This window comes from Trichechus manatus, unplaced genomic scaffold (assembly GCF_000243295.1).
Source record: "Trichechus manatus latirostris isolate Lorelei unplaced genomic scaffold, TriManLat1.0 scaffold00126, whole genome shotgun sequence".
Taxonomy (NCBI): Eukaryota; Metazoa; Chordata; class Mammalia; order Sirenia; family Trichechidae; genus Trichechus; species Trichechus manatus.
The window spans coordinates 5,231,424-5,250,374 of record NW_004444062.1 but is presented as its reverse complement, the minus strand read 5'-3'; the positions used below and the strand labels follow the sequence as shown (position 1 = coordinate 5,250,374).

Below are 18,951 nucleotides of genomic sequence, written 5' to 3'. Positions count from 1 at the left end.
AGCAAAAGAGAATGAAGAACACCAAAGACACAAGGAAAATATTAGCCCAAGAGACAGAAAGGGCCACATAAACCAGAGACTGCATCAGCCTGAGACCAAAAGAACTAGATGGTGCCTGGCTACCACCAATGACCACCCTGACAAGGAACACAATGGACAGTCCCTGAAGGAGGAGAAAAGGAGGGTGCAGAACTCAAATTCTAGTAAAAAGACCAGACTTAATGGTCTGAGGCTGGAGGAACCCCAGAAAACATGGTCCCTGGACTCTGTTAATGCAGAACTAAAACCATTCCCAAAGACAACTCTTCAGAGAAATATATTGGACTATAAGACATAAAATGATATTTGTGAAGAATAGCCTTCTTAGTTCAAGTAGATACACGAGACTAAATGGGCAGCTCTTGTCCAGAGGCAAGATGAGAAGGCAGAAAGGGACAGGGGCTGGTTGGGATAAGGGAAATCCAGGGTGGAAAGGAATGTGCTGTCGGTTTATGAGGGGAGTAACTAGGGTCACATGTATAAATTTTTGTATGAGAAAGTAATCTGAGCTGTAAACCTTCACCTAAAGCACAATTAAAAAACAGTATTAAATTACAAATGCTATGGGTAAAAGGACAGGAACCCTGGTGGCACAGTAGTTAAGCACTTGGCCACCAACAGAAAGATAAGAGGTTCAAACCCACCAGCTTCTCTGTGGGAGAAAGATGTGGCAGTCTGCTTCCCTAGGAATTAGTCTTTGGAACACTATGAGGCATTCTACTCTGTCCTAAAAGGTCACTATTATAATCAACTCAAATGGTTTGGTTTGGTATACTGAGTTAGAGACAGTCTATTAAACCAGTGCTACCCAAGCTAAAGTCGATGTACCAGTGCTGGAGAAGAGATTGTTTAACAAATAGAGAAGCTGTGATAAGCATTTTAAGTGGGAAACAGAAATTAAGACAAGGCAGGTTAGCATCATATGGTATTTAAAGCATAACATGTGGAGTTAAGGAAGGTTTTTAGAAACAAGGTGTAGGGTATGAAGTAAATTGGCTGAGGCTGGGGAGACAACAGAATTGAAAGGACCTTGGATGACAGCAACCACATTTGTCATTAACACAAATTAACTGCATCACTGTTCTACTTCATAGATGTTTTTCAGTTACTGGTACACACACAAGTAAAGGGCATACCTGCCTCACCAAATATTCAAATTCATGGTGTAGCAAATTCACACATCTGCTGGATGTCACCAATGTTCTACACCCAATGAACAGCCACATATTTGTCATCAGTCCCCGTGACTGAAATATCCTCGCTTCAAAAAATCAGATTCATGTTAATTCTCCCATGAAGTTTTACCAGAAGATAACCTTCATCAGGTGATGCTCCTTCTACTATTGTGTACTTAGTATGTAAGTTTATTTCTGAATTATTTCTGAATTAGTTGGAAAGCACAGTTTTACTGAAGACTACTTATCTTTAGTAGCTATTTAGAATAGAGACAGATATTAAAAATAAAAAGACGCAAATGAATAAATGAATTTTATTGCATCTTAAAAATACCACCCATAAATCTTAGGAATCATCCGGCCTTGCTTCCGTAGCTGGACAACTGCAGAAAGAAATGAGAATGTCTATGAATTTCAATCATCCAATACCCTTGGCCCAGATAAACTCTAAATAACCCGTATTTTAAGAATCGGTCTCAGTCACAGCTGGTTAATAGTAAAAACCAAAAACATTGCTGTCACATCAATTCTGACTCAGAGACCTCATATAACAGAACTACTTCATAGGGTTTCCACGGCTGTAAATCTTTACAGAAGCAGACTGCCGCTTCATTTGCCTGTGGAGCACCTGGTGGGTTGTAACTGCCAACTTTTCCACTAGCAGCCAAGCACCTGAAAACACTGCAGCACCAAGGTTCCTTGGTTAATAGTAAATGCATACCAATTCCTTCTTTTATGCTGCCAAAGTTAGTGTTCCAGAATGCAACTCTATGCTCTGCCATTACTACAACTCCGATCTCAATAAAGACAGACCCCCAACTAAAGCAACAATGTAAACTGTGGACACTACAAGAACCTACCTCTTAAATCTTACTCATCAGCCTGTTGAACAGTTCCTTTTTCAGAGACATAGATACCGTCCAAAAATTTTCGGATATCCTTGTTTTTAACTGTCGTTGCTTGCTGAATTAAAGCAGCTACAGGAGTGAAGAAAAATAGTTACTACATCAGCAAAAAAATAAGATTCTAAAAATTTAAGCATTTTATTATATGCTATCCTTAAAACCTCAGAGTATCTTTGAGATAGCTTTTTATTTAATTTTGAAAATTAAAAAGACTAATCAAAATGAATACCCTATGTTTAACTACAAGATTTAGGTAAAATTTCATAGGCCTATTCAATTAGAAACCCTTTACAGTAAACATACTAACCTGAATTTGATACAAGTTCAATGTCATTTCCTTCAAGAATTAACTCATCTTTCTGGGCTTGAGATACGGAACAAGCAACACCTAAAAATGTGGAAGGTATTTGCATAGTGTCAACAACACAAAAACAAGACCTGTGTATCTATCCCATTTAAAGTTCACAGCAAAAGAACTGTCTCTTGAGATTTTGGCTTTATAGAATCTGTCTTATCTGGGCCAAAATTATGTGCTGCTGCTGCTGCCTGAATGAATCATTGTCCCAGAGTGGTTACGCTCTTAAGGTGGTTTGATTAAGGAGTACAACAGCATGGTATTCAGACAATACAATTTAGTTGTATGAACTTCTGTATGAAGTCTTTCTATAGCTGATATCACACAGTATTGTTGGAGAGCTGTTAAGTCGGTACTAAGAACCTCTCTTCTCCCCACCCTTCCCTATGCAAAATGAATCAAAAAGCTTTAAAGTTTTCAAACATTTTAGTATTTTACTATGAAACAAACACTGTGCTTTTCAGTTTTAACTCATTTAACTTAAGATATTCCCAATTATACATGCGTAAAACGGGATACAAAGATAATTTGCTCAAGGTGAGAGAGTCAGCTGAAATCTGAACCTAGGCAGAATTCATGCTATTAATCACTTTTCAAACTACTTTTTAAGATTTCAGTTTGCAAAACTAATTGAACAGCTCGTATGCCCTACAAACTACTTCAATGTGTAACCTATCAGGAATCACAACTGGTATAAAGACTATAGACGTAATCAAAACAGACAATTCCAAACAAATCTGGTTTTACTCATAGGCAATCCAAAACATTAGCCTTCACAAGTACAAAGAGAAAAAAAAATGTATCTCTGAATCATACGAGGATATGAACATACCTGGCCTCATCCGAACCCTACGGATATATTTTTCACCCAAGAAGTTTCGGATTTCAACAAGTGACCCACTCTCCTGAATAACAACGTTGATGGGGAAGTGAGCATACACAGACCTCATCTTGTAACGGAAGCCCTACGTTAAATAAACAAACTATTAACACCGAGAAATTTGAAATACAAGAAATTCATTTTTAAAATTTGTAGTATGCTTACATTATAGTTATACAATAATTTAAAATTTTAACAGTCCTCGTGTAGCGTTCATTGCCAAGGTTTTATGACAACTGTCACTTGTGTTAAGCCTTACAAGCATTTTATTCACAAACATTTGTGTCTCCTCACTGGACTGTAAAGCTCCTTAATGATGCCTTTATTTTACTACCTCCTAGGCCCACAGCAAGCAACGCTAGCTTCTCATCTCTGGCATTAGATGAACATTTACACAATTACTAAGGTAGATGGTAGATACTGATGTTTCCAAGATCAAGATAGGCCCCCTGCCCTTTGAGTAAGGATAGAAGAGAAGAAACATAATTTGACAGGTTTACAACAGTGCCATTATCAGGTACACTCTAGAAGGGTTGAGCTGATTTTCATAGGATGACTAAACGTAGCAAGCCAAGATAAACATTTCAGCAAAGACAGCAACATGAACTTTACATCAAAGGCTGGTGGGTTCTTTGGAAAGAGACCAGACACATCAGCTATGCATTTAGGATTGTAACTCAGAAGTTAGATCCATCTTTTCTGTATCAAGGGGTGCTAGTGGTGAGAGTCACACTAAGAAGTAATCAAAGCCTATCCGATCAGATTTCCAAGTTATAAAGCTTACACATCTCACTAAATTACACGTACAACCCACTCTCTGAAGTAGTTATTTATTGACCAATCTACTTACCAGTGTAACACCCTTGATCATGTTCTGTACATGACTACAGATAGTGCGAACTGTAGCCAGTTCCTTTCTATTTCCCCACCATTTGTCAACACGAAGCTGTAACAGAAAAACTTCACTAGACGATTTTCTCCAGAAATAAGCAGGCTTGAAACGTAATAGTTCATTTAGTCACTCAATTACTGTACATTCTACAATTAACCCTAATTAAAGCACATGATTTTCAACTGAAATAAACATTAAGACAATATATAACCCTGAATAACGTATCTTTTTATTACTATGAATCACAGGTGCACGATTTCACAAAGGAATGGCAATGACTTAAGTTGCAACAAACTTTACAGAAGCAAAAATACCTATTTTAAAAGATCTAGTTCCTAAGATTCTTGTAAAACAATCATGAGAATATCAGTTAAACCTAACTTAACGGTAGCAAAAGCTGTCCCAGATGACGACTAATAGTTATTAACCTTTATAATCTCTATTCATAATTAAATTTCGCTAAAGCAATCCATCATAATCAGTCACGATTCTTGGCATCAAACTTTAACGTTGAAACACTGAAACTCAATTCTGCAACTTTTAAAACAATAAAACTTCAAGCTATTAAAAATCACCACCTTTCAAACAAGAAATAGAAGTCTCAAAAAGCTCACCCTCTTCTTTTTCTTTCCAAGGAGACTGAGTTCTACATTGATGTGATTGAAGTCCCTCCGCAAGGTTCCTCTGGGGCCCTTCACAATAACTGTGCGTCCCTTCAGACTGATGTCGACTAGAATAGAGAATGTATTCGTGAGATCATAAAACAAGCTGTAATAAAGATAAAAGGCAAACATCAAGTTCATACCATTTTCTGGAATGTCGAGAGTCTGGTTGCTGAGAATGGTCTTCATTCTGAAACACAAATACCCGGGGTAAGAATGCCGGCTCAGGGCCTGTCTTCGACCAAATCACCCGCAAAGTTCCAGTCCTACGGAGACTGCCAGGCAGAAGTCCCGGGGAGAAGACGGACCAACGCCCAAGAGAAGCCACCGTACGTCTCCGTGTGGGAGATGCAACCCCTAAATGGGTATTAAAAGCCCCGGCCGGTGAACGTCAGGCCGAAGCCACTTTTCCAGCCCTGGGAGCCCCGTATCCTGGTCGCGCCATCCCGGGAAGAGCTGAGGAGGCGGGGGTGGGGAGGTAAGCCTAAGAGGCCAGGACAGGGGCGAACCCGGCGCCGCCAGGTCCATATCGCGATCGCCACCTTGGGGAACAACCAAAGTAACGGATTCGCGCACCAGACTTGCGCCCCCAACTTTTCCCGAGCCGATGGTTTCGGATTCCCGGAGCCCATCATGGCCAGAATCATCCTCACCTCGCAGTAGATGCGGCAAAGAGAGAGCGACTTTCGTCATCACGTGTTTGTAGCCCGTAAGGGGTGGGGGGACTGCGTATTGCGTCATGAGTGCGCGACGCATCTAAGGCTAAAAGCAGCCAATCGCAGAGCAGCTCAACTTCCATCGAGTCTGTGATGTCTCGAATGCGTTGTCATAAATCGAGCGACGGTTGGTCGATACGTCTTTTCCCGGGAATCAGTTATCTCTCGGGCTCTGGACCCTACTAAGCCAAAAAAGGGGATGTCTTTACGCTGCGGGGGCGCCGCCCGCACTCTGCGACCACAGGTGAGCGGCAGGACGAGCAGGGTGTGCCGTGGGATATGGGGCTCCTAGCCTTTATCCCCTCAGAATGTCCGATGATAAGTTCTGAATATTTTTCATGTAGTATCTCATTTATTTCTCCTTACAGTTCCCTGTGGTAGAGCCTCTGTTATTGGTCCATTGAGGATATTTCTAGACTAGCGCTAAGGGCTTGTTTTCTGCTTATCACAGTGCTTTGTATGCTATATTTATTGAGGCACTGCATGAGCACTTCAAATTAGTACTCTTTATGGGCCTCCAGAGGAGTCCCTGGGTGGCGCAAATGGTTAAGGGCTGGACTAGTAGCCCAAAGGTTGACAGGCTGGCGGTTCGAACCCCCCCAGAGGCACCTCAGAATACAGGCCTGGCGATCTGTTTCCTGAAGGTCACAGCCTTGAAAACCTTATGAAGCGGTTCTACTCTGCACACAAGGGGTCGCCATGAGTCAGAATCAACTGACAGCAACTAACAACAATCGGGCTCTTACTGTGTACTCGACACCGCTTTGGGCGCTGAGTACACAAGCCTTCCCTCTAGACTTTAGCAGGAGACATGGACAAGTGCAGCAGCAATCGTGCCACACCCTGACAGGCACTCTTTTTGAATTGTTGAAAGTTCCTTTGTATTACATGACTCTTGAACGTTGTACTGTTTATTTTCTAGTTTACAGAAACAATGTAAACTAGAAAACAAAAACATTAGATTTGTTTTTCCTCCTTTCAGTTCTCTGAAACCAACTGGGCATTTCCTCTCTGTTTAGCACTTATGCTTATCAAGAGCCTAAACAGAAAGATTTATTGCAAATTTAAATGTTCGCAATGCAAGTCGGATAGAAAATCCAAAGCTGTGGTACCTTCTCCAGTTATTACAGGTTAGACTTAAGGAAAGACTGTTAAGTGGGGTACATGACAATGTGACATATGTTAGCCAGATCCAAAGGTTTCCAAATTTTTCCTAAATTTAGCAGTAAACAGTTAACTCCGATTCTTCTTTTGGTTTGGGTTGTTCTCCTTGAGTCATCTTTAATCTTAGATTCTAAGCTCCTACACAGTTAGAGCTTCTAAATAGTATGATGTAATTTCCAAGTCAGTTCTCTGGCTTTACCCTCTGTTTTGGGTGCTATAATGGGTTAAAACTAAACTATTCCGGATGCCACTAAGTAAGCTAAATAGTATAATGAACTCTTTCTCTAGGTATTTGGAAGGTATTTATGCAGCCCAGTCAGAACGTTAAGTTCCTTGCCAGATAAAAAGAAGGAATTTTTACAGAATGGACCAGACCTTCAAGATTTTTTATCTGGTGATCTTGCAGATAAGAGTACTTGGGATGACTATAAAGGAATCTTAAAACGTCAGAAAGGAGAAAGGTAATTGAAATTTTGAGATAATTTTAATGTGTCATTCCTTCATTACACATTATTTCCAGATATAAGCAAGGGCTAGAGTATTTCTTTTTAATTTCAGACTTGTTAAATTTAGCCGAACTCATTAGAAAGAAGTGCTAACAGATGAAACCTCAATAGAGCAAGTAAGTAAATGAAGGTGTTGGAATTCTTTTCTCAGTCCTTTTGACAGCTTTTCTTCAAGCTTCCTAGGACCTCTTCCAGGAGCCCTAAACATTCTCCACAACCATCTCCTATTTTCTGCCCAGCATCTAATTTCTTAAGAGTCAAAGTTATCACCTTGCTACTTGGACCTTGATAAATTTTTAGTTGTTACTTGCTTCTCCCAGTCAATTTATATGTAACTTTCTCTAGATTCCATGCCTTAATTCAAAAGAATGGTGAGGGAATTTTGTGCAGAGGGCAAACTAGTTTTGGAGGCATTTTATCCAACAATTTCTCGATCACAAGTGGGGTCGGTGGAAGTCAAGGAGAACCTGAGGATGCTTAGACTCCACTCCAAGTTTTAGCTTTTTTCCATTTAGTTTCTGTTGCTGTTAGGTGCCTTCGAGTCATTTTCAACTGATGGTGACTCCATATGACAGAGTAGAACTGTCCCTTAGGGTTTCCTTGGCTTTAGTCTTTTTTTTTAATTGATTGTGCTTTAGATGAAGGTTTACAGAGCAAATTAGTTTCTCATTGAACAATTAATACACATATTGTTTTGTGACATTGGTTGCCAACCCTGTGACATGTCTACATTATCCCCTTCTCGACCTTGGATTCCCTATTTCCATTGGTCCAGCTTTCCTGTCCCCTCCTGCTTTCTCGTCCTTGCCCCTGGGCTGGTGTACCCATTTAGTCTCATATACATGGTTGAGCTACATGTATTATTTTTTATTTTATGGGCCTGTCTAGTCTTTGGCTAAAGGGTGAACCTCAGGAGTGACTTCAGTGCTGAGTTAAAAGAGTGTCCAGGGGCCATACTCTTGGGGTTTCTCCAGTCTTTGTTGTAAGTCTGGTCTTTTTTTTTTGTGAGTTTGAATTTTGTTCTACATTTTTCTCCTGCTCTGTCCAGAACCTTCTGTTGTGATCCTTGTCAGAGCAGTTGATGGTGGTAGCTAGGCACCATCTAGTTGTGCTATACTCACTCTGGTGGAGGCTGTGGTAGTTGTGGTCCATTAGTCCTTTGGACTAATCTTTCCCTTGTGTCTTTGGTTTTCTTCATTCTTCGTCACTCCTGATGGGATGGGACCAGTGGAGTATCTTAGATGGCCACTCACAAGCTTTTAAGACCTCAGACTTGGCCATAATATTTATAGAAGCAAGTCACCAGGTCTTTCTCCTGTGGAGCTGCTGGGTGGATTCGAACTGCCAACATTTCAGTTAACAGCCAAGCTCTTAACTGTTTGAGCCACCAGGACTCCTTTTTCCATTTAGAAACCATCATAGAATCTAGAATGTAAAGCAGATAGTGCACTGTTGAGATTTCTCTTTAATCTGAACAAATATAGTACTTTTTGGCAGTATTATTCATTAAGGAATGAGATGTTCAAAAACATTTCATTCTTTTATTAGTCAGTCTTTTATCAACTGTGCCTTTGCAAAAGGTAGACATGAGAATAGTGCCCTATCAGGCTTTGTTATCACTGTTTTCTAGTTTGAGCAAGTCTAAATTTGATTTGCTTACTCTTATGACAGAAATTATAATCCAGGATCATGGGGAAAATTCTTAACTAGGAATTGTGATAGAGCAAAGTAACATCAAAGCTGTGTGATTATTTGGCAGTATATTTGTTAACAGATGGTTATATTTGGTTTTCCTCAGGTTAAGACTACCTCCATGGCTAAAGACAGAGATTCCCATAGGGAAAAATTACAATAAGCTGAAAAATACATTGCGGAATTTAAATCTTCATACAGTAAGTGTTAAAGTGTTAATGATCCCTCTTAACCAAAAACCATAGTGTTTCTAAGTATATGTAACTTAAAAGTTATTACTGAATATATAAATAACAAAACAGGGAAAGTATAAGTATTTAGTGTTATATTACTATCAGTAATGGAAATACATTTAGAATCATTTTCCCTGCAAAAGAGAAAAAGTAATTGTATTTCTTAACCTCTTATCTAATAGTCCAAAAAAAAGATGTGTTGTTTTTTTCTACGACTCGGGGAAAAAGGTTTTTTTTGTTGTTGTTGTAACATATAACATTTGTTTTATATTACAAATGAAACACATGCTTATTAGAAAGAGTATAAAATGTGAAAGTACGTCACATACACAATCTCAAGTGTTAACCACACCACTTTAATGGTTCAAACTTCTAGACTTTTTATTTGCATATATAGAATATACACATTCATATAGGCTTTTAATTTAAAAATGGGATTCTAATATGCATATATAAACACATATACACGTACATACATACACATACATATATACACAATGCATATAGAAACCCTGGTGGTGTCATGGGTGGTAGTTAAGAGTTCGGCTGCTAACCAAAAAGGTCTACAGTTCAAATCTAGGTGCTCCTTGGAAACCCTATGAGGCAGTTCTGCTCTGTCCTGTAGGGTCGCTATGAGTCTGAGTCAGAATCGACTTGATGGCAACGGGTTTTAATATGCATATGAATTGGCAGTTTAACAGCATTGTTTGAATAGTGAATTTTTTGGTAAATATGTTTGAAGAACGAGCAGATTAAAGTATCTAGTCACTGGTTGTTCAATTCATGAAAGTTTTCAACTTTATTATATTTAGTTTCTTTTGCTTACAGGTGTGTGAGGAAGCGCGCTGTCCCAATATTGGAGAGTGTTGGGGAGGCGGAGAGTACGCCACAGCCACAGCCACAATCATGGTAAGACCAACCTCAAACACTGAAGCTTTTTAGTCTAGAAACTGAAAGGAAATATTTCATGTCTTGCAGATGGCTTCACTGGGGAATTCAAAATGTGCATTATGAATCTCTGATCAGATTTTTCATAACATATGAGTTTATGAGCAATATGAATTAAAAAAACCTGACAGAATAATCTAACCTGTTATGATCTCACCCTTCTCAGAATAAGCCTATTGTTGATTCTTCCATCTGTCTGGCAGTTAGTCATGTGCTACTTTGAGAGCTCTCTTTTATTAGTGTTTGGAAATGTTATTTATGATTGCTTATCTTTTTATGTGTTTTCTGTTTCATCTATTTAACAGAAAGAGTTGTGCCTTCTGTTTAACTCCCAGAGACTGTACACTAATCTGTTTAGCAATTGTATGTTTTATTTCTTTTAAGGTCATTTGTATTGATTATTGAGCAAATACCAAAGAATGTTTATAAACCCTGTAGGCTGTAAAAAATAACAGTACAACAGACGCCCAGATACTCACCTCCATTTTGAAAGTACTACATTAGCTTTATCTTCTAATCCTCCTGTGTGGCCCTTCCTGATCCTATCCCTCCCCTCTTCCCTTAATACTGTTCTTAATTCTGAGTTATTGTTTCCTTTTTTTGTTGTTTTCTTTCTAGATTTGTCACATATATTTGTATTCCTTAACTATATATTGTTTAGTTTTGGATGTTTCAAACTTCTTATCAACAGAATCAAACTGTACACATTCTTTGCAACTTGTCTTATTCTTTCAAAATTATGTTCTTGAAGATCATCTATTCGTTTGCTTTAAATTGTAACATCTCTGTTATAGTTGATGGGTGATACATGTACAAGAGGTTGCAGATTTTGTTCTGTTAAGACTGCAAGAAAGCCACCGCCACTGGATGCCAATGAACCCTTCAATACTGCAAAGGCAATTGCAGAGTGGGGTCTGGATTATGTTGTTCTGACATCTGTGGACCGAGATGGTTAGTGTGTTATGGCCTCTTTCAGAAACTGCCTCTTACAAAATTGTGACATCATCTTGAGCAGTGGATTCTTTTGTTTCTAGATATGCCTGATGGTGGAGCTGAGCACTTTGCAAAGACTGTATCACACTTAAAGGAAAGGTACTTGGTTTTGTATTTGCATGTGCAATTTAAGGACCTTTTTTGTCCCATATGAATTCAGTTTATTTAGGATCTTTACCTTAAAGCAATAGTTAGTAACTTTTTGGGGGGATTATAAATGTTTCTGATAATCTGCTGGAAGTTATTTGACTGTTTCTCAAAAAGAGCATATTTGTACATACAAGTAGATATTTACAGAAAATTTTAGGGGTTCAGAGTCTTGAACTTATCTATGGACTCATAGTTGAGTGTTAGTCTAAACTTTGAGTACTTTTTTAAATTGATACTGAATGAGTACTGAAAGTTTCAGTTTTGAGCAATAGTTACATCAATTCTTTTCCTCAGTTTGATACTTATCTTTTTTTCTCTCTAGGAATCCAAAAATTCTTGTGGAATGTCTCACCCCTGATTTCCGAGGAGATCTTAAAGCAATAGAGAAAGTTGCTGTGTCAGGATTAGATGTGTATGCACATAATGTAGAAACAGTCCCAGAATTACAGAGGTGATTACGTGTACAGAGTAATATGGGGGAAGTTAGGAGAGTCAGATATGTTATTTTTTCTCATATTTTTCAGGGGAGAACTTTGCAATTGACTGTTTCAAAGTGAACTTTTCCTTTCTTTTTTAAAGAAAAGCACTGTTTGCCTATTACAGAAAAATCAGGAAATATCAGCAACAAAAAGAACATAAACACAGTATTCCCACCCAGTAATATCTGTTATTAACACCTTAGTATATATTTAATACGTGTGTGTATCTTTTGAAACACACACACACAATGTGCATTTTTTTTTTCATCTTAATAGTATATTGTAAGTGCTGGTAAAATTTTTTCAAAGTACAGTTTTCACAAATGAAATAGAGAATGGAAAACCAGTAGAGAGAATTAACAAAACCAGAAGTTGGTTTTTTGAAAAGACCAATAAAATTAACTAGACAAAAAAAGAGAGAAGATGCAAATAACCAAAGTAAGAAATGAAAGTGGAGACACTACAGCTGAGCCAAAAGAAATAAAAAGGATCATAACAAAATACTGTGAACAACTGTACACCAACAGATTTGATAACTTAGATGAAATGGACAAATCTTAGAAACACATAATCTGCCTAAACTGACTCAAGAAGAAATAGAAAATCTCAACAGACCGATAACAAGTGAAGAGATTGAATTGTAGTCAAAAATCTCCTAACAAAAAAAAGTCCTGGACCAGATGGCTTCACTGGGGATTCTATCAAAGTACAGGTATCAAAAAGAAAAAAATTACACAAGAGCAATTGCTTCAATTGTAATTCTAAAGAAAAGGCTGTTAAAAATACATTTGGCACTAATATATGCAAGAAATGATACAGAAGAAAAACTGGTATCATTCAAATGTATTTTAAATCTCTTCAAAAAGTAGATACTATGTTTCTTTACTCTTCATTATATTTTTTGATAGTTAAGACTAATTATAGACTGTTACTCCACGTTAATGACCAGATTCAAATTTCAGAAGAATGAAATTATTTTAATCTTCAGACAAGATTAATATTGGACCTTATTCATTTCCTTTAATTTTAGTAAACAACTTAACAGTGATTTTTATTAGCTTCTACACATTATTCTTTACAAGAACTTGAAAAAAAGTTATAGTAAACAATAACCAGCATTTCCACTAAATCATAATCATTTAAAAGAATAGCTTAAATTCAGTGGAGAAATCGTTTAGAAAAGTAATTGCTTTCTGTATTGTCAATTTTGTGGTTATTCTTAAATTCATAAATTTGTTTCCTCTCTTCCTGTCAATTAGTCTCTGATTTAAAAAAAAAAAGCCTAACTCATTTAGACTAAATAAATCTGTATTAGAATTCAAATGAATGTTAGCTAGCTTAACATCAGTAGCTTTCTGCCTTTTGGCCTTGTCGTCATTTAAGCCAGGATGGTTTGGCTGCTGTTGAAGTCTGGCACAAAGTCTGTTCGAACCCTGTCATATCTTATAATACCACCACCAATGGGTACCAATTTCCCTGGTTTCACTTAAGAAACATCCTTTCAGTGAAAATTCCAGAATCGAGCACTTCTTTCCCTAAGAGATGTCGATGTTGTGTACTCACCAGCAGAGGGCAGCTAAGTCTTTAGAAAAGAAACAAACATAAAAGTTTCAGACTTCCAAAATGTGGGTTCAGGTTAAATAGTTTTTTTCTTTGTTCAATATTGAGATTTTCTTACTTCTATTCTTTTACCCTTTTCTCTTGACTACCCCTTACACTCATTTTCAGCTTCTGAATTCTGGTTTCTCAGTAATTCATAAACAAAAAAGTGTTTTTCTTCCATTTTATTCTCTGCACTAGGCTTAACAGGGCTTAAAAGTAGAGGAAGCTGGGAGGCCCAGCGAGGCCTTGTCTTCTTTCCTAAATTAACAGACATTTGTGCACAAATGCCACCGTTGAATCTGATGTTATATGTTGTCCAGAATATACTTTTCTAGTCTTTCAGGTTGCTTGCATAACTGTTCTTGGTTGAACTTCTGGTTATTTTTGCTGACACCAGCCCTACTGTTTTCAAGGAAAGTTCGTGATCCCCGGGCCAATTTCGACCAGTCTCTGTGTGTACTGAAGCATGCCAAGGAAGTTCGGCCTGATGTTATTTCTAAAACATCTATAATGTTGGGTTTAGGGGAGAATGATGAGCAAGTATATGCAACAATGAAAGGTAAAAAACCTGAAAAGTGATAACTATTTCCCATTTAATTTGAGTGATAGCAGGAACCCCACTTTGAAGGCCCTGTTAAATTTAAGCTTCCTCCGGGTCCTAGTGTAAGTGCCAATAGAACAAAATACAGCAGATGGTTGTAAATGGCAGCATAGAAAGGAAAGGAAGTGTGTTTTCATAGAACTTCTTTGAATGGCATGAATGGAGCTCAGGATATGAAATTTGTATTTCATTTTATTCCTCACCCTTTTATCAAGGAAAAACATGATTTCATTCACCTTTCTCATTTAGCCATTGGGCAGTTTTTTAGAGCCAGTCAAGTACCAGGCACTCTGGTATACACCAGTGATGCAAAGATGAGTAAGCCCAGTCCAGGTCTTTGAGGAAAAGCTTGCTTGTAGCGTTGTCACATAACATGTGCTTTGGACTTTGCTGAACGTTAGTCTCATAAGCCTATTTGCTTTATAATTCTTGGAGATTTTAAATTTTGAAACATTAAATTGTTTATTTTACCTAAGGGTCCTTAGCCTACTTGTAGTTATTTATTGATTCAAAGAGTAGTAAGTTCAAATGGTAATTAAAGGTTGTTCTTTAGCAATGCATACAGTTTGTTTTTAGAAAGATTCTGATATGTCAGAGATCAAATCACATCCACCAGAGCATATCTTGTACATGTATTAAAAGCCTAATTCAGCATGTTTGATCTATATTTTGGGTATTTTTAGGCCTTTGTATATACTATTCCCTTTATCTTTTTTTGCCTAACAGACTCCTGCTCTAAAACACCCTCTACTCCTATTTTAGCATTTATTCCATAGTATTAGAGGTATCTGTCCTTGTGTCTATCACCCCACATGACTGTCTTAGTCCTCCTTTGTTCTCAATCCTTACTTTAGTCTCTGGCACATAAATCCTTTTGAATTAATAAATGTAGTCTTATTCCTCAACATGAGAATTATAGACAGCAAAAGGTCACACTGTTCTGAAATATTCCTCACGAAAATTATGTTTAGATCTCTAATTTTAACTTGTAATAACATCTGCTAATGCAATGTGTGCTTTTTTTCCCAACAGCACTTCGTGAAGCAGATGTGGACTGTTTGACTTTAGGACAATATATGCAGCCAACAAAGCGCCACCTTAAGGTGTAACTATCTTATATTACAAAAAGTTTATTGGTAATTTGAATCAAGTATTTATTGTCCACAGGTAAAATTAAGAAGTTTCTGGCTTTTTAGTATAATGTTCCATGTATATTTCTGAGTCCCAGTTTTCACTTTATTATCTGCAGAAAGCAGCCCAACTGGCACTTGTTTCCTGTCTCTAAACTTGTACGGCTAAAGCGAACTTACAAGAAAAAAACTTAAAAGTTGGGAAATTGCATTCATTCACACTTGGTGATCTTGAAATTTGTTTTAGAGTTATATGAGAGCCAGAGGTGAAGTGAAAAACAGAAGCCAGTCTTTCTATTTCTATACTGAATGTTTATTCATTCAAGAAACTTTTGTTGAATAGTGACCATTTGCCAGACACAATGCTAAACAGAAGATACAAGATGAGTAAGACATAGCCTTGTCTTCAAGAATATTATAGATGTTATTAATTCTTGGTTATACCTGTTAGTCAATGAAGGAATAATACAGATCTAATAGATGTATAATCTCATCTTCTTTCTCCGTCCTTTGCAATAGCTAATGTAGTGCAAAATTGGTATGTTTCCCCTCCTCTCTAATTCCCTGGAATTATGTTCTGATAGAGTTGCCAACAAGTTACTAGTAGCTAGTCAGTGAGGAGGAGGAGAGTCTGGGGGGCCTGACAAATTAGGAAGTGAAAACTATTCTGTATCCATTGGCATAGATTTTCTGTAGAGTCAGAATGATTCAGGTGAATTCTAGAATCTGATCAGAAGTAATTCTTTAAATCCAGGTTGAAGAATACATTACTCCTGAAAAGTTCAAATACTGGGAAAAAGTAGGAAATGAACTTGGCTTTCTTTATACTGCAAGTGGCCCTCTGGTGCGTTCTTCATATAAAGCAGGTAAGTTAAACAGCAGGGAATGGTTTTATTTAGACCATAACTTTCCATGTTATGGTCTACTCCAAATCACTAAACCTCTAGGGTAAATTATAATAGCTGTGGTTGTCCTTGATTTTTTTTTTTTTTAAGAAAAGAGTTTCTTTTCTGGGCATCCTTGGGAGCTTTGTTCCATGGGGGTTATATTAAGGGGAAGTTTTTCTTAAATCTAATTTGTTCCTTAAATAAAGAATCTCCCTGTTTATAGTTCAGCTGCAATGATGAAGGCAGAAATAATCAGTTTATTCTGCGTGTGGATTCCAGTAGTATAGCTTATTCAGAAATAACAAATATCAGTCAAGCATATAATACACTTTTCTGAAAAATGTATATTCATTTGGAAATAATGCCAGCTACATCTCCAAACTTCCAATTTCAGATTAATTTAAACCCTTAAAAGTATCTATTGGATAGCATTGCTGCTTGCACCATTAATTTCTTTGTGTTTTCCCCCCAGAGGCAACAGAAGAAAATCTGTAAGATTATTTTTCCCTGTAGAAATTTTTAGTGTTGTTATTAGCTACAATGCAATTTTTCTCTTTTGGAACTTTAGCTCTTATTTTAGTTAGGAGCTTGAGCTGATTTATGAAAGTAGAAGCATTTTCCAAGTAATGTTATGATGGCCATTAGAAGCGGGAGAACATATCTGATGACTGAATTTAATCTAAAAACTGTTTATGGTGTTTCCCCTGTCAGTTGGACTAAACAATTAAAATTTTTTTAAGAATAAACAACTAGTTGTTTTTGCATATACCTAAAACATGTGTTATTACTCTTAATGATCTTTTAAATGACTGTTTTATATCTTGGAGTCTAAATCATATATATATTTAAATAGGTATAAATTCTACTTGTAAAAAGTAATGTTCAAGTATTAGTGTGTTCCTCTGAAGAAATTAAGACTTTCTAATGAACTAACAGCTTATCCTGGTTATAAGACCTAAGAATTTGATTCAACACTGACAGAGTATGGGGACTTTGACAATCAGTAATTATAAGGGATGTATTCTTCAAGCAGTGCTGCTGGCAGACTTAAAATATGTAAAGGATAGAACCAATATCGGCTTCTAGCCTGGTTCAAGTAGAGTGATGTCATTTGAAAGGAATGTGTATTTATTTTAAGGAAAATTTTTAACATTTGTAAGGAAGTGAATTGGGAACCTTTAAATGTTTTTCAAATTACTAGAAAAAGGTAGAATTCTGGCATTTGGAACATTAAACTCAGATGATGGTAAAGTGTGAAAATGTTGGTTCTCCTCCTACCCGATTTAGCTGAGGTATGGAGCAACATGGATTACTCTCTCCATTACTTTGCTGGGTTATGAGCTTTGGGATACTTGGTGACTGTGTACGGATATGGTCATCACAATTCTACTCACATGTGTAAGATGACAGAAGTTAATCAGACTCCTCATAAAATCAGGCCTCCAGTGCCAAGCTCTCCCGATAAGCAATGAAACTGTGCTGCAACAATGATAGACTAAATGGAACCCTAATGGCCTGAAAAAGTTAATGTGCCCCTCTAAGCAGCTGACTGCACAGGCACAACTTCGGGGGTGGGGGAAGGTCCATTATAAATGAAGATCTCTGGCTTCCCTAGAGGGGAATAAGCTAAAGAGATTCCATCAGATGAATCTGCTCAACTGCAACGAGGTCTGTTTTATAAACATCAATCCAGGCTAATAATGCAGCAGAATTGCTCTCTGAAATGACTTTGCCAACAGCAATTCTTTTGTCAGTGATGAGGAATAAGATATTGCACATGAAGTGGAATAAATATACAGAAGCAGACCAATAGACACAATAGGGTGGCCCTTTATAATACTGAGTTACTAGAAAGAATAATTGTAGAGGCTGTAGTGATAAGATTTTTTTTTTTTTTAAGAAAAGAACAATGACTAATCATTATTGTTAGAAAAAGGGCCAAAGATATAGGGCCTATGTGATGCTAGAGGGGATAAATATTGCCATGGGATTTGAGAAAAGAGAAATGCCAAATACAAAAGTCTTCTTAAAAATATATGTAGGTGGTGAAGCTGAAAGCGGTTGGAAACACTGAAGTCTAATTGTGAAATAATAGACACTTATTTACTTTAAATTGGTATTAATGGATTTAATTTATTTACTTTAAATTAATATTGTGTTTTCATTTTTCCTAAACAGGTGAATTTTTCCTGAAAAATCTAGTGGCCAAAAGAAAAACCAAAGCTCTCTAAAGCTTAAACAGACAAAACCTTCAAGATCATGGGAATTCTGAAAATTTGATTCCAGTTTGTAACAGAGGAGCCAGAATGCCAGACTTCAGTGGATGTGCCCCAACTCTCTTTGTTTTAAGAAAAATGTCAATAAGCTAAATATATTTAATTATAGTAATTCACTTGGCTTTCAGCACATCTTCTTTGTCCCAGTAAACATTTTCTTGCTGTGGTGTAATCATAAAACATCTTTGTAAGAGTTCGGTATTAACATTATAATTTAAAAATATATTAAGAACCTCCAGAAGACCTTTCAAACTACTATTATCTATATGTTGTCACATTTCATTTATGAAAAATGACATACTGTGACAGAACAGTTAACATAGATTGAGACTGTGATCAGTTTACTTGTAACTAGCATATGTCCTTTGTATAGTAACATTGGAATGATTTAAAGGCTTTAGAGTTTGAATGTTAATTGCTTCTTCACATTGGTATGACTGCTTCAGACTCTTCAAAATAGTTTTACACTGATTACTTATTTAGGAGTTCTATGAAACCAAGACCACGATGTTGTCCAAAGCAGGGAAATATAACCTAAGAATAATGACGTTAACCATAATTTTTATAGTAGTTTGCTACATCCACATACACTATTCCATTTATTCTCACAACACTAATGAGGTGGTTATATATATGATAGTAATGACTTGAAGAAGGAATTTCCTT

At 37.0% G+C, this 18,951-nt stretch overlaps 2 protein-coding genes across 4 annotated transcripts; one reads left to right on the top strand and one right to left on the bottom strand.

Annotated features, from left to right (window-relative positions):
* Positions 1 to 1,514: 1,514 nt before the first annotated feature.
* On the bottom strand, positions 1,515 to 5,649 carry RPL9 (ribosomal protein L9). Of its 2 annotated transcripts, none has more exons than XM_004384668.2 (8): positions 5,562 to 5,649; positions 5,052 to 5,098; positions 4,861 to 4,976; positions 4,205 to 4,300; positions 3,307 to 3,439; positions 2,427 to 2,507; positions 2,075 to 2,191; positions 1,515 to 1,597 (listed from the first exon to the last, which is right to left on the bottom strand). In XM_004384668.2, exons 2-7 carry the CDS (start codon positions 5,095 to 5,097, stop codon positions 2,085 to 2,087), a joined length of 579 nt encoding a protein of 192 aa, XP_004384725.1. In that variant the 5' UTR covers position 5,098; positions 5,562 to 5,649; the 3' UTR covers positions 1,515 to 1,597; positions 2,075 to 2,084. The 2 variants fall into 2 exon arrangements, with proteins under 2 accessions (XP_004384725.1, XP_023594706.1); XM_023738938.1 differs by having other exon boundaries at positions 5,485 to 5,586.
* Positions 5,650 to 5,720: 71 nt separating this feature from the next.
* On the top strand, positions 5,721 to 18,355 carry LIAS (lipoic acid synthetase). 2 transcript variants are annotated; one of them, XM_004384667.3, is made up of 11 exons: positions 5,728 to 5,868; positions 7,077 to 7,249; positions 9,093 to 9,186; positions 10,048 to 10,128; positions 10,962 to 11,118; positions 11,202 to 11,259; positions 11,633 to 11,761; positions 13,805 to 13,950; positions 15,025 to 15,095; positions 15,877 to 15,988; positions 18,188 to 18,355. In XM_004384667.3, the coding sequence occupies exons 1-11, from the start codon at positions 5,824 to 5,826 to the stop codon at positions 18,238 to 18,240; spliced, it is 1,119 nt and encodes a 372-aa protein (XP_004384724.1). In that variant the 5' UTR covers positions 5,728 to 5,823; the 3' UTR covers positions 18,241 to 18,355. The 2 variants fall into 2 exon arrangements, with proteins under 2 accessions (XP_012413380.1, XP_004384724.1); XM_012557926.2 differs by lacking the exons at positions 9,093 to 9,186; positions 10,962 to 11,118; positions 11,202 to 11,259; ... (3 more) ...; positions 15,877 to 15,988; positions 18,188 to 18,355 and having other exon boundaries at positions 5,721 to 5,868; positions 10,048 to 10,132.
* Positions 18,356 to 18,951: the final 596 nt, after the last annotated feature.